This window comes from Haliaeetus albicilla, chromosome 25 (genome assembly GCF_947461875.1).
Source record: "Haliaeetus albicilla chromosome 25, bHalAlb1.1, whole genome shotgun sequence".
NCBI lineage: Eukaryota > Metazoa > Chordata > Aves > Accipitriformes > Accipitridae > Haliaeetus > Haliaeetus albicilla.
The window spans coordinates 21,612,349-21,628,668 of record NC_091507.1 but is presented as its reverse complement, the minus strand read 5'-3'; the positions used below and the strand labels follow the sequence as shown (position 1 = coordinate 21,628,668).

Here is a 16,320-nt window from a genome sequence, read left to right as displayed (position 1 = left end):
GGCCCCGCAGCCGGTGGCTGTGGGCGGTGTCGGACGGCGAGCCGGGGATTCCCGGTGGGAAGGGTGGAGGGCGGGCCGGTTGTGGTTGAGGAGGAGGAGGAGGAGGAGGAGGAGGCGGGGACCGGCCGTGCCCAGCCCAGCGCCTTACCCCGGCCGGACACGGCGCCCGGGGCGGAGATGGCGGACGAGCCCCAGAAGAAGCCGCACTTGTCGGCCTTAGTGGGACACACCAACGGGCTCACCAAACCCGCCTCGCTGGCCGCTGCCGCCACTACCCGCGCCGGGGGAGGAGGAGGAGGAGGAAGCACAACCGCCTCCTCCAAGAAACTCGTGATCAAGAACTTCAGAGGTGGGTGCGGGGCGGGCCGGGCCCTCTGCCCCCGCAGGTGCCACCGGCCCCGGCCCGACCCGTGTTTACCCGGCCGCTCCCCGCCCCTTCCCCGCAGGCAGGGTGGGTTGGGTGGGTTTTTTTTTTGGGGGGGGGGGGGACAGACACGACGACCCCGCCGCTGTCACCCGCCCCGCCGCCTTATCTGGGCTGAGGGGAGCCTGCCGGCGGGCTGATAACCCTCCCCGTCGCGGTTTTTGGGGCTTGACCGGGACAGGCATGGGGGGGCGGGGGGGGGGGCAGGACTGTCTCCCTTATAGGCGAGCGGGCAGAAAGCCACCTTAGTGTCAAAACTAATTAGCGGGGTGGGGGGTGCCGGGGTCAAACGCAGCGAGCGAAGGTCTCGTCGCCCCCCCCCCCCGACCCCGGGGGGGGGGGGGTGTTCGTTACCTTCTCCTTGTGCCAAACCGAAGGGAGCGGGGTGAGAGGGATCGGTGCGGAGTTCCCGTTGAGTTTCCAACCGGCCGTGTCTTCTTTCGCAGAAAGACCCAAACTGCCGGATAATTACACTCGGGACACCTGGCAGAAACTTCATGAGGCGGTGGGAGCCATACAGAGTAGCGTTTCTATTAAATACAACCTTGAAGAGCTCTACCAGGTAAGGCGCGTAGGGTTGGTTTGGTTGTTTTTCTTTTTTCTTCGGTGTAACAGAAGGAAAATTAACTGCTTTGGGACCTTCACGGAGCGACATGTGCAATATCAGGCGATTTGATTGCTTAAAAGCTGATTATATTTTCCGAACTGTTTGCTCCGCACTCTGTTTCCAGTCAAGTTTGCAGTTTTATCTATCAGTTCTTGGAGAGCTACCAGGATCTGGGCCCATGAAAAAGCAGTTTATGTTGGGAAACACAGAAAGCTGTGCCTGGGCACGGCTGAGATTTAAGTCTCAGTCTCTTTTAGTACAGTGCCCACTTGAGATGCTGGAAACGGGATGTTCCTCTCGCTGGGTGATGCAGATACATATTTTATGATGATTTCCCTTTTCTACATGCCATGGTCTCTTGTGTTGAAATACTTGTTGTTATGAGATAATAACAATTAGGCTTCAGCATCAATACCCTGTGGGGAATTAAAAAAGAATCTTGGTTGAGCAAGCAACAAACTGTCAGTTTACCTGCGTTTCAGATTACTGTTACATTTTCATAACAACTGGGATCTTAGTTTTATTATTAAAATGGTGAAAAAGTATTTCTGGGACATCTGGACTACTGGAGCAGGGGCTAGAGAGGGTAAGAGAGAAATACTCATGAGCCATTTCTGTCTACTTTCTCCATTTACATATGGTTTAGTTCTATATTATTTTAAACATATGTGCTTTGAGGTAGCTAACTGAAGCTGTAACTTTCTACAGTGATCATGTTGTAAAAAATTACTGATGCGCTAAGTTGTGCTACATAGCTTAAGTTAGTTACGAGTTTTCTGTGGGTGCAGGTGTTTGAGCTGCAGATGTGGATCTCATTGCCAGATCGGGACTTAAGACTTTATTATATGCTCACCTAAAATTTTCTAAATGTTCAGTTGAGGTAGGTTTGATGTTGTCTGCGAAGTGCAGGCTGTGAGGGAGAGGAAAGCCAGCAGTCCATATTGGGTCCACACTCAAGAAAATAGGGATGAATTTGAGAGCTGACTGTACTTGTCCCTGTGATTAGTTAGGGTATATAATATCTGGGTCTAAAATGGCTGATTATGTAAATGCGTATTGACTTAATATAATTTATTCCCTTTAAAGAGATTAACTTGACTGTGATATATGCATCTATTAATACTTGCAGGTTTGCAGAATTTGAATTACATAATATATTTCATGGTTTTAAACTCAGCATCTGAAAAATCCTGCTTTTTCATGCCTAGCAAAAAAAAAAACAAAACCAACCCTCACAGATGCTTCGAGCGTTACCTAACTTGTTTTCAGAGGCTCAGAAATGAGATTATAGTAACACGGCTATGAAATCGCCTGGGTACAGACTTGAGTTTTGGCAGAAGAGGAGGAGAGAGATTTCAGATCAACTCTGAAGGGAGAACTGTACTTCTTGCTTTTTCTGTTTGCCTGCTTATTTGTAAAAACTGCACAAGGCCAGTCCAATAATCTGTAAGGCGGCGGTGCAAATCAGCGAGATTTCTGCACGGTGGGTGGTGGCGGTCAGCGTGCCTGCGCCTGGATAGGTACGTACGCTCCTGCCAAAGGAATAAAAGATGAAGTTCAGCATCTGTCAGAAACCTGATCTGTACTTACAGATTGTTTAGCTGCCTGTTGGTGAGCACCGAGTCATCCACAGGAGAAAATTTCTCTGTATGCATCAGTTCTTACTATCGGGGCTTTTTTTTTTTTTTTTCCTCCGAGTCTTTATCTGACGTTATGGGAGGAAATGAGAGGCCTAGGAGAGTTCAGTGCTGGTGTACCAGCCTGCCTTTGAACTTTCTGATTTATTTATTCAATTTGGCACAGTGGCGGAGGAAAAACTGAAGAACAATGACAAGGCTTTGTGGGAAGCCCGAAGGATACCCCTTTCCAGGCTTTAGAGGCAGTGTGGGATCAGGCACGAAGGTGCTTGGCAGAGACCTAGTCAGTGAGCAGTGGGAGGGTGGCAGCCAATTTTTTTTGCGACTAAAATAGAAATGATGTCTGGGATTGGTGGTAGATTGCACAGATTTTGATAGAAGGAGCTTATACTTGATGGGATGGAGAAAGTGGGGCAGTGCAAAGAATTGCCAAGTGAGGAGTGAGTGAGAAAAATAATGGAAAAAGAAAATTCCCTTTGCAGCAAGGTCCTAAATAACCTGAAATGGGGCAGCGCTGCCCTTCTGGAGGACATAGAGTAGGACGGCGTAGTAGTGAAGGGAAAAAAAAAATGATGGAGAGTCCTGACCAGACTTTTATTTGGATGGATGGATAGGAAGGGCAGCTATGTCTTAGAAAACACAACAAACTGTCCGCAAAGTGATTATGTGTGAATATGGTTTGTTGCAGCTGTCATTTTACTTACCTGGTTTAAAACCAGATGAAAAACATAATACAGGCACTGTGTGATAGTTTTGTTTGTTTGCTTTCTTTAATATTGTATCAAAATTGAGGAAGCCATAGTTGGTGTACATTTAAATAAGACGACATCAGGTAGGTTAGAATTATCCCATGGGGAGATCTCTGGGAAGCAGATTCACTTTGTGTTTTGGAAGACAAACTCTTCAGGATGTTAGAACCTATAGAGGAAATAATACAAGAAGTAGCAATAATTTGCATGCTATATGTTAAAACAGAAGACTCTGCTCAAAACAAGCTATTAAAAGGTTGATTTGAAGCAGAATTTTTATGAGGTAAGAGTCTAAAACTGTTGTCTTTCTCGTATCCTTGTACATGTGATAATTACTGTAGCTTTTTTCCAAACTAATTATGTGCAAGATGAATAAAAGTCAAAGCAAATTTCTTCAGAAAGAGAGGGAGCAAAAATTCTGAATGAAACAAAAGGTGAAAAAGGAGGAAATTACTGGATTTCATGCCCCGCCGCCTGCAAAAAAAGCAGAAACAGCTAGTAGAGGTGTCACTGAGATGATACAGCTGCAGTCTGAAATACACTTTAAGCCAAGCACTGTTGCCCAAGGAAGCAGCCCTGCTTTCCCCCTCATGTCTCTCTCTGCCCACGCACTTGCTAGCCTGTGTATTTGGGGGATCTTAAACTGAAACGGAGTGAAGAACATTCACTAACACTTTGACAAAGAGGTACATGCTGACTTTAGGTACCGTAACGTTTCATATTACAAAGAAGTAAGATACACCAGAAAAAACTAAAGTTCGTGGAAAACTGAGTAAAGGCCAAGCACTGGATAATACTGAAACTTTGTCCAAGTTCCTTGATGCTATCAGTAAATTTATCAACAAAATGTGACACTATAAATCCTCTGGAGCAAAGGAGAACGTTTTTGGGTCAGTTTTAGTTGCCCAGGTGAAATAGCGCTTTAAATCTTAGGCAGTGCTCTCTGCAGTATCACCTCATAGCACAAAGGCAGTTGAGGTGAAGTTCAAGACAGCTGGATTTTTAGTTCTGAAAATCATGTCTAACTCCTTTGGATAATTTTGTATGAACCACTGAATGGCCAAAAATACTTGCTGTAAACTTTACAGTTCTCACAGAACATTTGGCTGTCTTCATGGTGATTCATTTCAGATGCTATGGTCTATTAATAAAATAATTTATTGAAATACAGCACACAAGTTAAAATAAAGTGTGCCTGGAACAAAGTCTAAATATAGGCAGTGGTATCAAGCAAGGCTACATTTTCTCTCTGGCATTTTCATTGAGTTTCTTGTGAGGAAAAAATGTTAGTGTAAGACAACGTAATTACTGAATAGCTGAACAGCAGTATTCTAGAGATGGCCAGAGCTGTCTCAGCGTAGTCTGGGTCAGCTGTGTAACAACTCTATTTACATTAATGTAGTGACCACAGGAATGTTTGGTTTGGGGCAGGATCGGTTGTCTTAGTCAGCTCTGGATAAATACTCAGCTAAATCCTGTGAGGTCCCAATAAATCATTTCAAGTCTTTATTTAACAGTTAATGTAGGGGTTTTGTTGGGGTTTTTTATTATTATTATCTTTTCCCCTCAGTTTACATACCTTAGCATGAGTGTGTCAATCAGTGGAAACACTTGGAAAGAAATAAGTTAATAAAATGACAGGAAAGCAGCTGTGTTCATTTGTCATTTAGAGACAGTAGTTGAAACGTGTACCTGAAAGTTATTAAGAAATGCAAATATTTGGTATGATTGTGTTTCCCCCAAAAAAGTGCATGTGCGCTTGCGCTGGAGGATGCACAAAATGAACCTACAGAAGAGTTCCGCTGCCAAGCAGTATTCAAGTGGGGGAAAATTCTAGTAATGTTTAACAGCACATCTGAAATATGACCCAGGTGGTGATGGTGGACATTGTTTGTACACGAAATCCAGCAGTATAAGAAGGGACCAAAATCAGAAAGGAATCATGAAGTCTTAATTTTTCTACATAGCTCAGATAATTTCATTTTGATGTTTTGTTTTTGTGCAGAACTTGAACAGATAATGCTGATATTTTTTTTTTCTCTTTGTTGTTGGCCTCGATTACGCAGGCACAAAAATTTGAGGTGTTTTTTTTCTTTTTATCTCATTCATAATCTTTTTTTGGTTTTTAGGCTGTTGAAAATCTCTGTTCTTACAAAGTCTCTGCTACACTGTACAAACAGCTGCGACAAGTCTGTGAAGATCATGTGAAAGCACAAATCCTTCAATTCAGAGAATATCCTTTTCTCGTGCACAGAAATGGTTAGAATGGTTAGTTTAAATCATTATTTTTTAAAACAACACTTTGTAAAAATTACACCCATAATTGACAATGTGTTCAAGAGGTTCCTTGACCACTTACATTTTCAAATCAGGCATAAGCAACTTTAGCCATCTGAGTGAATAATTTTTGTGTACCAATAAGTAGCATGCTAATAACAATTTACTTATGATTTTAATAGGAATGCAAATGTTACACCTAATTTAGAAAATTTCAGTAGCACTATGAGATTTAACAGCAGGTATGGATTTGTATGGCAGGTGAGTAGTGGAGATGCTTCCAGTAGCAATAGCTTTAAAATAAAAAAATCACTGCAGTAATTTTCAACAACAGTGTCTTCTGTAAAAGAATTCTCAAACATAAAGTACACCTGTTTGACCAAAAATAACTACTGGCCAGCGGCTATGTGTCACGGAGGCATTCAACAAGCCTTTTAGGTATCTTCTGTGTGCTTGGGAGGTTCTTGGGAGAGAGCTCTAAGTTCAGGAGATCACTTGGCTGTCTTGGGATGCACAGAAACTTGAAGTTTTACGGTAAATTTCCCCATAGTTTTCTGAAGTTACATTGCCGGGCTTTTCTTCTGGCTGAACTGGTCACAGAAGTAAGTGCCTGTAGATCTTCTCTGGACACCTGGGTGCAGCCACCCCTATTTTCTGAATCCCGTTGTGCTTTGCATGCTGAGACCATGCTTTATGTGATAGTTACCTTTTGTGTAACAGCCTAGGGGTTGCACTTGCTTGGGCAGTAAGATAAATAGAGTGTACACCCGCCTGGCTGTCCCCACGTTCCTGGGGAATGCCTGAGCAAGCAGGTGCTGGAGAGTGCCACACTTAATGGCACTGTTTCCCACGTCTCTATGTATTTTATTAGCAGAAAATGGTAGATTATAATAGAAAGAAGCAAGGGACTAGGGCCCAGAAAGAACCTTCTTTCCAGGTGAATGCCTTAAATGTGCTTTGGGTTGTGACTTTCAGTTTCTCAGTTCACTGCATTCCTCAGGTAGGTGCCTACACTCATAAAGAAGATCCCAGGTATCTCTTCTTTCCTGCCCCCCTGCCCCATTATCTAGCTAAGTCCCAACATGGTTTTGGGTTGTGTGGTTTTGTTTTTTCTTTTCAAGTCCCAGTTAAGAAGTCTGGCTTCTACATAGCATATAAGAAACATAGGTACATAAATCATCACTGTGAATTCACCTCTTATATGGCAGCTGAATTTTTCGTTACATTTACTTTGATGCATTTAAAGTCACATCTGACTAAAAAGTGCATTAGTCAGTGCAGTAGTCTCTTAAACATAACTGATCTCTGAGAACCAAATCTTACAGTCTGCTTTAAAGCAGAGTACAGTCAACTATTTTTTACAACCCTGCCTTTTCAGACTTCAGATGATCTTCTGAAGAGATGTTTTAAAACTTTGCTTTCTGCCTGCCCTCAGACAGAGCTAGTGGCTTGGAGAGTTGAGAATTTTATATTTTACAGGTGTACCACTTTATATCCCAAGGACATGAGATCAGATTAATCAGATTTGGCCAGAGGGAGTTGGGATGATACTGTGCAGGAGAGGAAGGTAAAGCCACATTAGGATTTACTCATACAACACACAAAGATTCTGTTATTCATAAATAACAGTTGGATCTGTTGAGTAATGAAGAAAACTCTATAGTTTACTTAGGGAGATCTGGAGGTGTGTATGAAAAGAGTGGTATTTGGATTTGTTGAGGATTATTTAGAACTGTAACTGCTTTTAAGAGATTAGGGTCACTCCTGTTGTGCACAGCGTGAACTCATTAAACAAACAAAATAAACCTTTCTATCCCTCTCACCTCAGTTGGTGACAAGGTTGTTTTTGACACTGGTGGGATTTCTTGTTTAAATCTATATCAAAGTTATGCAGTACAGCCACTAGATGGTATTACTGAAGAGCAGTGAGTGTTATTCCTTGAAAATACAAGGGAGGCCTTTTGGAGAACTGCCAGCCCCTCCGCTGGGCAGGAGCTCCGCAATTAATGGTTTATCCCTGGGCAGTCACAGTAACATCAGAATATTCATGGAGCAGCTTTTGCTTAATGGCTAGCAAAGCTCATCTCCAGAATCTGGCCTCAAAAGATACCGGCAAGCTAGTTTTCCTTAATAGCTGCTGTACAGATTCACTGGATAGTCTTTTATTTTTAAAGAAGATAAATAAATGCTGGCAAGATCATTGCAGACAAATGGTAAGTTGAATGTTTGTTCAGAATACATATTCTTGAGGTGTGAAATCTGGCAAAAAGGAGTTTGTCATGGCTTTAACTTGGGACTGCATTGCACCTCCTCCTCAATTTCAGCATTGCTTTTCACTTTCCCCTTTGCTAGCTGGGGGTGGTTTTGTTGTTGAAAACTTATGTTCTGTTGTGTTAACTCTGACTTTCATCGGTTTCATATGAAGTTGGAATATCACTCAGAAATATATTGACACCTGTTTTCCATGGGTGGAAAAAAAAACTAATCGGGCTATGCTGAAATTGTTTGCTGTTTGTAATTTTAAGTAATTGGAGAATCTACAATCTTTGTTTATAGCTAGCTCCAAGAGCTAGGTTAATTTGTGACTCTTTTTTTTTTTTTTTTTTTTTTTTGCAAAGCACAGGTGATTATCCTGACTATAGGGCTAAGAAACAGGAAGATTAAAGAACTGAAACTCCCTCTCTCTTTCTTTCTGCCCTTCTTGTCCTCTACTTCCACAATGAATTATGTTACAGAAAAAAATCCTCTCGCAGACACTCTCTGTGAATTGTCCCTTTGAGAATGCATCATTATAATTTTATACCAGCATTTTACAATGAGTTTTCATTGCATTGTCACTTAGCTTTGGCTACAGATGCCCCAAATGGTTGAATTTCTATTTTTGTTCCTTGAATCCACCACTCTCCCCTCCCTTGTGGGGGATGGGCAGAGGTATGTGATTTTTATCTGAAATAAAAATGGAAAGCGTTATGGAAAATACTCAAAACAAATTCAACAGTCTGATGAACATAGAGTTCAAGTTTATTGCCTTGAAAATGTAATTAAACTGGACCTGTGGTTTTATAAAAAGGCTTTTACTATGAACTCTGTTGACTTTAATTACTTTTGAGTGGGTTTTTTTTCCCCTCCTCAAACTTGTAGCAAGTGGCTTTCTTGCCCATGTGCTGAGTTAGCACTTGTGGTATTAAAGGAAAAAAAATTCAGCCTCACTGCTGTTTTGCTTTACTGTGCTTGGCTGAAACTATGTCAGCTTGAGAATTGCTTCAGAAGCAATGAAATCTTTTAGGGGAGGAGTAGGTGGACAGCTGGGGATAGAAATCTCTGTAGCTGGCCTGGGGGTGAGTTAGTTACTGACATTCTGAGTTATGCTAATGCTAAACTGAAAGCTGGGCAGCCTTTTATGAGCAAAGTTAAAAATGGATTTTGAATGTGGAAGAGTAATAAGCTAAAAAACTACCTCCCTCTCCCACTTTTTTAATTTAAAAAAAAGATAATGTCTTATTATAACTTCTTTCCCCTGTTAGAATTAATGTATCTCTAGTTTTCTCATGAATTTTGGCAGCTAACTTCTATTATGAAAAGATCTGTTGCATAGCTTATTGCTGTCTCTGCTTAAAGCTGCTTTTTTTTAAAAAGCAAAAACCATGGCAGCATGCTATTTCAGGGTGTTTACTGAATGTCTTGGTGGTACTGCTTGAATGGCTTATGTATTTCAGTAGCAGTAAAATCATAACAGGCTAATAAAACTATTTAGTTAATAGTTTTTACGCATTTGAAAACTGTCTTGGATGTACTTGGAAATACCACTTAGTAATAGTATTAACAACAATAAATTACATGTCAGTGGCTGTACAAGTCACCATAAAAGATGAAAATACATACATCAGTAATTAAGGTGCATGTCTATGTGATGTAGTTTTTCAGAAGTTGCTTTATAATTTAAAATACCACATGATGGTGAAGAGAAAAACATTTTCTTTTATATATTTTCAGATCATGATCAGAAGCATTTTCTTATTTTTGGATCGTACATATGTACTTCAGAATTCAATGCTTCCTTCTATATGGTAGGTATCCATGTAAGTATTCCTCAGATCTTTAGAGTTTGAACATGCTATTATATTTGCAAAAGTTGAAAATTAATTTTTCCCATTATATTTGATCCGTGTAACGGGTCTCTCAAATTTTGTGTTAACTTATGGAAGTACCCGTGTCAGCGTATGCATGTGTCATTTCCTCCTTCCCCAGGAATATTCAGTGTAAAGTGAGGGTAAAAGAAGAAAAAGGTCTGTGAACATACACTTAAAAGTCAAGGTGTATATATAGAGAGAGAGAGCTGTATTTGCCTCAGCCTGGCTGAGGGTGGCTGTGGGGAACCCCCTCGGCCTGCTGCCTCTGGGCCCTCACTGCCGGCCCAGCGTTACCTCAGGTGCTCCTGCTTTTGGCAAAATTCAGCGCTCCGCTTCTTGCTCTGTTTTTTCGGAGTCAGTGAGATACCCTGACGAGGTGCAGATCATCTTTCCAGCGCTGGCCTCTTGAGAGTCAAGACCTGTGGCTCAGAGCGTTGAGAAGATGCTGCTGTACTTCCAGCATACCACGGCCACGATTTTGGGCGTTCTGTTTTTAAGCATCCCACCTGAGGGACGTTGTATATCATCGTCCAAACAAACCAACCCAGGCTTTGCCGAAAATTTCTGGTATCGTTACTCCACCTAAAGCAAAAAAATACGTAAAGTACTGAAGTAAGAGCGTACCTTTTCCCTGCCTGGCTGGCTTTTGTGCTCTCAGGAGTCCCTCAGGCTGTCTGAGGAACCCGACATTCCTCCTCCTGCCCCTCGCTTGTCCTGTGGACATCTTTTTCTTCCCAACCTCTGCAGTAGTTTTTCCTCCAACTCTTTGTCTCAGGCTTCCTTTTACTAAACATTGCTGAAGAGGTTTGTTCATACTTTGTGTCTTTTTTTCCTCATAATGGGAAAATTCCCTTTATTGAAATCCTGATACGTGTGAAGAAGTTGGAGGTAACAAGTTTTATCTAAGATTCCTCCGTTTTCCTTGGCCGAGCCCATGTTTAATAATTAGCTGCTTCATGGCATAGAAGCACTGTTCCTTGTCCTCTCAGAATGAAACAAGAATCTGACACAGGTGATAATAAGGTCCTAAACATACAGAGAATTCATGCTTTTGAACAAAAGTTATAAATTACATATAGATTGACTGATCCAGGGAATCTTATGTACATGTTCAGATATTTCACCATTTTTCTAATAGTAATTTTTTTAATAAACAGAGAATGTTCTAGTCTATTACATGAAATACAGACAGGCTGGTCGCAGTTCTCAGCTGAAGTGTGTGCATCTGGTAGCATGTGGCCTGGTATTTTTATGATGATTCTTCTTACAGTTTTCTTAGTGGACAGTGTCAAAAAGCTTATATATACCATTAATACATTCTCTTTTTTTATAATATATATACACTATATATATTTTATATGTATTTATTTTTCTCAAACTGAGATACAGATTTTTTAAAAGAATCAACGGTGTGATTTATTAATTTTCAATATTCTCACAGGGATATGGGGCTGGAGTTATTTAGAAATCACGTCATTAGTGACAAGCAAGTTCAAAACAAGACTATTGATGGAATCCTCCTGCTGATCGAACGAGAACGAAATGGTGAAGCTGTGGACAGAAGTTTGCTGCGGAGTTTGTTGAGCATGCTGTCTGATCTGCAGGTGAGTACAGCAAACTTTACTGATAATGGCTACGTTTAGAAACAGTTCGGACTTTTCTAATTTGTGTATTGGACAGAAATAATTTTATTCTGCTAGAAAATGTGCTTCAAAATCTAGCTATGAGACTGATAAGATTGCCTCTTCTTTACCCAATGTGCAATCTTTTATTCTCTGTTCTTAAATGAGACCTCTTTGCCTGTTTTCCTTAGCAGAGGTAGTGGCTTGCAGACTCTTAAATAATAGATTTGCAAGTCTTTTAGTATGTGCACTATTTTGTCTGTCTTAATCACTCATTTTCTAATCCTAGTGCTGATTAAATGTAGGAACAAAAAAAGACCACCTCTGTCACTGTAAAAAGGTGTCACTTTTTGGAGGCCAAATCCTGGGTCTGTATCATAAAAACATCATTGTATTGGCAACTTCTTAGCAGAGATGTCAAGGGTAGAATGGGATGCAAAGTTAAGGCCAAGGTTTTCAAATAGATAAGGTCAATCTGTAACTTACTGGAACTTTCCATTAGCATACTAAGTAACCAAATAGACTAAAAAATGCTGTGCGTCTGACTTTGACATCGTTGTCCTCCAGTTGACATTGCAGCCTTGTGTGATGTGCAATAAATCTTTGGAGCTGTCTCTCATTCTTGAAAACTGTTGAGGCTGCTCCGTTCCCAAGTGGTATACAGCATTACAGAACTGGCTGAAGGTTTAAAAAAGAGTTCAAAGAGGAGGACTGCATAAAATAGCCCTTTTTGGTCAGGCAGCTTGCCTGCTTTTCTGCCTTTTGTGTTAAGGCTCCTGACTTTCACCTGTAACTTTCTGTAGTGTACCAGAAAAATTAATACGTAATTATTCTGTTCAAGAGAAGGCAAACTTCTGTCAATGATTTTTCTGATCACATAACGTGGAGGGGCAGATCTGATTTGTGTGCTTTTTCCCCCTTTTTTCCCCATTGTTACTTGCCAGGCTTCTCTAACTGCATCAGCTTTTTCTAGGTATTGACTTTTTAACATTTATTATTTTTTAGCAAAGTACTCTCCTAACTAAAGATGAACATTTCCCTTTATTGGATCCTTCTTATGGAATTGGATTTAAGTCTGCATTCTTCTTCATTGGCTCAAAAGTGTAGTTTTCTTTTTTCACTAGGGAAACTAACCTAGTCTAATCTGTTCTTTTATAATGTCTGTCACTTCACTGAGATGGAGATGTGCTCGTAATCCTGTAATTATATGCCAGGATCTCTACTTCTCCCTCTTTCAGCAGAAGTTAGCTTCTGGAGAAAGATTAATTAATTAAGCAAATCTTATATTTTATTTGAACAATTAATCTCCTACTCATTCCTGATTTTTAGGCAATTACGCAACTGAGGCCCAGCTGCTGAAAGTTGATTCCTCCTTGCATAAATCCTATTCTATAGCTGTTTCCTATTGTAGAGCTTTACACATGTTCTATGCAGAAAATAGTTCCATATACTGTTATGTTAATGTTTTCCCAGTTACCCTGAAGGAAAGCAAGGTAAGAAATGAAATCTAGTATTTGATTCTGTTGAACATGGAGCTAGTGTAAAGAGAAGGCTGAAGCAGTGAGTTGATGTCTACTTGTGATGCTGCATTAGTGAACTGTTATGCTCTGAACACTTGTCAAGCAAGAGGTTTCATATTTAAGTCTGCATTGAAAAAAAATAAATCAAGCTTTTAGAAGTCCTTAAGAGAAAAAAAATGGTCAGAATGTAATGAGTTTACAGCTCTGCTATATGTTTTGGAATAAATATTTTCTTCTATTCTTCCACCACACTCAAGGAACCTTTCCTTTTTCTTTTCACTAACTGTCCCTCTGTCTACATGTTGTTCCTGACCTACCTTTTCCAGACTGTTTTAACTATTTTGTGTAGTTGTCCTTTCTAACTTGTCTCCTGTCTATACTAAACTGCTAATCATTATGCAGAAATTTTTCGATGGCTGTGATTGTCATTGGTGCCCTTTTTTACACACCTTATTCCTTCCCTGGAGGAAGAGACTTCACCTTATTTGGTATAATTCATTTTTCCTGGGCCACTGAGATAAACCTGGCAGATCTGAAGATGTATTACTGAGCGTATTATTATTCTGCTGATGGGAATTACCTGTTTTGTGCCAATGTTCCACTAGTTGGAAGTATTTTATTATTTTTTTTGCCACAGAAATATCAGTGGGAGCCTTGAGCTCAGGTGGATTGGATGTCATTGCTGTGCTGTGGTGGTGGGTACTGGTGTTAGGCTGTGTGCCTTAGGCAGAAGTCTGTCAATTTATACGATATGAGTAGTGATGGCTGAAACATGCTATTGCTGCACTGGGAAGTCAGCTCTGATCTCAGTCTTTCTAAAACCAGTGGGCACAGAACTTCTGTGTTAATGTAGTGTTACTCTGACACTTCTCGTAACTGTGTGCGTTCTTGAGATTTTACTTGCCCTCTATGCTTGACACCCAAAATATGCTACCCTTACTGGCAGCTTAATGTAAGTAACTAAATTAATTTCTTGAGCAGGTTTACAAGGAATCATTTGAACAGAGGTTTCTGGAGGAGACAAATTGCTTATATGCTGCAGAAGGCCAAAGATTAATGCAAGAAAGAGAGGTAGGTGCATGCTGTAGATGATTGCTTTTATGTCAGTTTTATCTGCTGTGGGATTACATGAGAACTTGTGGCAGTGTCATGGTGTATTAATGTTCAGTGAAATTCACTGGTACCCAGGTACACATGTACGCATTCACGTGTTTTGATGTGAACCACGGTATTCTATCAAAGGGAAGAGCAGGATCCAAATTGCCTTGGTGCTTGAAATACATAATTAAGGGTGGAGAAACCCAGTGACATTTTGTGTAGCAAAAGTCACACTACCAGAAAGTCATTTCCACATAAAGCTTAAAGGTGTGCTGTCAATATTATTTTTGCCCAAGAGCTGTAAAATATCCAGTGGCATCATTTTACTATGTGGTTAATACGCAAGTAAACCGTTTACTTTTTTACTATTTTATTGCATTTATTTTGCTGTTTTGTTTCTTTTCCTTATTAGTTAAATAGACTTAAGAACACTTTTGTTTTCTGCCTTCCTGAGATAAAATTATGCTTTGCAGCGGGCAGCCTGCAGATGTGGTTATGTCTGAAAATGTATGCGTTTCTTGGTGGTCTAAAATCCAGCAGACTACCTTTATTTTAATTCCATTTTAACACGGAGTCACTACGCCTGTTTGCGTTGCACTGAGGTGAATCCTTGTGTCCAGTCCTGCTCTATTCACCTCATTCCCTGACGTTCCACTGGGACCTGAGGTGAAATGCTTCGACACAAATTTTGAGACCAACAGTCTTACTGCTTTTATATGCCTAGTGGAAAGCTGTGGAAAAACACAAAAGGGAGTAAGGCGCTAACTTAAACAGTATATACATGTACATACTTAACGCATATGCACATAATGCATACACATATATGCATCTACATACATATACATGCATATGTACATGCATGTGTATGCGTGTGTATACATGTAGATATATATGCATGTATGCATAACTAGTTTGATCATTTGAAGCCTGAGTTTCATACCTGTGGCTTAGTACGTGCTAAATGTGTTAACTCTCCATAGGGACAGATACTCCACTGGACAAACTGCCATTGAAATAATAGAACTATATGGTTCACACCAACTGAAAGTCTGCTCCATGATGCTTTAAGGGCTAGCTTAGCTCAGAAGGCTTTTGAGAAAAAATTAACTTCCTCTGAAAAATTCTTAGATTTCTGTTTTTTCTCTTCCTTTCTGTCAGGTGCAGTTATAATACTTCTAATATAAAGTAACATTGATTAATAAAAATATAGATTATGTAGTACATAACAACATTCTGGTGGAATAGTCCTTTTCAATTCATATTCTCTTTAAATTTGTAGTGTAAAGTAATTGTCATGGAACAAGATTATCTGCCTTTCATACCTCTGTAGATGAACTTGACATTCGCTTGTCTCACTAGGTCCCAGAATACCTTCACCATGTTAATAAACGTTTGGAAGAAGAAGGAGACAGAGTAATAACATATTTAGACCACAGCACACAGTGAGTACAAATGTTGTCATTCTTGGCATAAGTCAAGCATCCCTCATAAACAGTGTGATTATCTGTGGTTGTAGAGACACACAGATTATTGCTGCATTATCTTACAGATATTATCTTGTTGACAGTGCTTGTGATACAGCTTGGTTTTTTTAAGACTTCATTTTTATCAAAACTGATTTCTTTAAAATCAAAAGATTCTTTGAGTAAGAGGGGAGAAATTTGTCCAGAAAGATTTATAGGTGTATACTGAAGTTAACAAAACATTATATAAGAACTCAAATTTGCGTTATTGAAGTAGCAGCTGATTTTACTCATTCGTGTACTAATAACAACATTGACCACAAATCCCTTGAGGGAAAGAAAGACTCATTAGGCAAAAAAAAAAAAAGGTTAAATTATGGTGTAGGATAGAGGACATGAACACCACTCATGAACAGTCCAGGATGTCAACTTAACAGTAGATCAGCTTTGGTGCAGCTGCTGCCAATGTATTGTGCAAGGTAGCTTGTCCTTTTTTTACTCAGGTGTTGAGTAATATGTGTGTTTTGCTGGGGTAAGAGTGTGCATTCAGGAAGTACTGCAGAGTCACTGACACGCTATAAATCCATATATAATTTGTCCTGCAGTAAGCTGTTGGGGTTTTTTTGGTTTGTTTGTTTGTTTTTTAAATAAAGAACATAACAGTTAATAAAGAACATAACAATTTATTTTATTTTTTAGTTTTCTGGGTGATGTATTGGCATTTCATTGGGTGTTAAAAGGATAACTGAATAAAAATTATCTCTTTAACTTAGTATTTTCTTCAGACATATTT

At 40.1% G+C, this 16,320-nt stretch overlaps 1 protein-coding gene across 1 annotated transcript in view; it reads left to right on the top strand.

Moving 5' to 3' along the window:
- Nucleotides 1-96: 96 nt before the first annotated feature.
- CUL4A (cullin 4A) overlaps nucleotides 97-16,320 on the top strand; it is a 36,988-nt gene continuing 20,764 nt past the window's right edge. Inside the window, exons 1-8 of the mRNA XM_069770220.1 lie at nucleotides 97-349; nucleotides 871-986; nucleotides 5,547-5,651; nucleotides 7,839-7,907; nucleotides 9,688-9,761; nucleotides 11,266-11,428; nucleotides 13,948-14,037; nucleotides 15,424-15,506. Coding sequence (XP_069626321.1) covers nucleotides 178-349; nucleotides 871-986; nucleotides 5,547-5,651; nucleotides 7,839-7,907; nucleotides 9,688-9,761; nucleotides 11,266-11,428; nucleotides 13,948-14,037; nucleotides 15,424-15,506 — 872 coding nt within the window. The 5' untranslated portion in view covers nucleotides 97-177. The remainder of the gene's footprint in view (nucleotides 350-870; nucleotides 987-5,546; nucleotides 5,652-7,838; nucleotides 7,908-9,687; nucleotides 9,762-11,265; nucleotides 11,429-13,947; nucleotides 14,038-15,423; nucleotides 15,507-16,320) is intronic.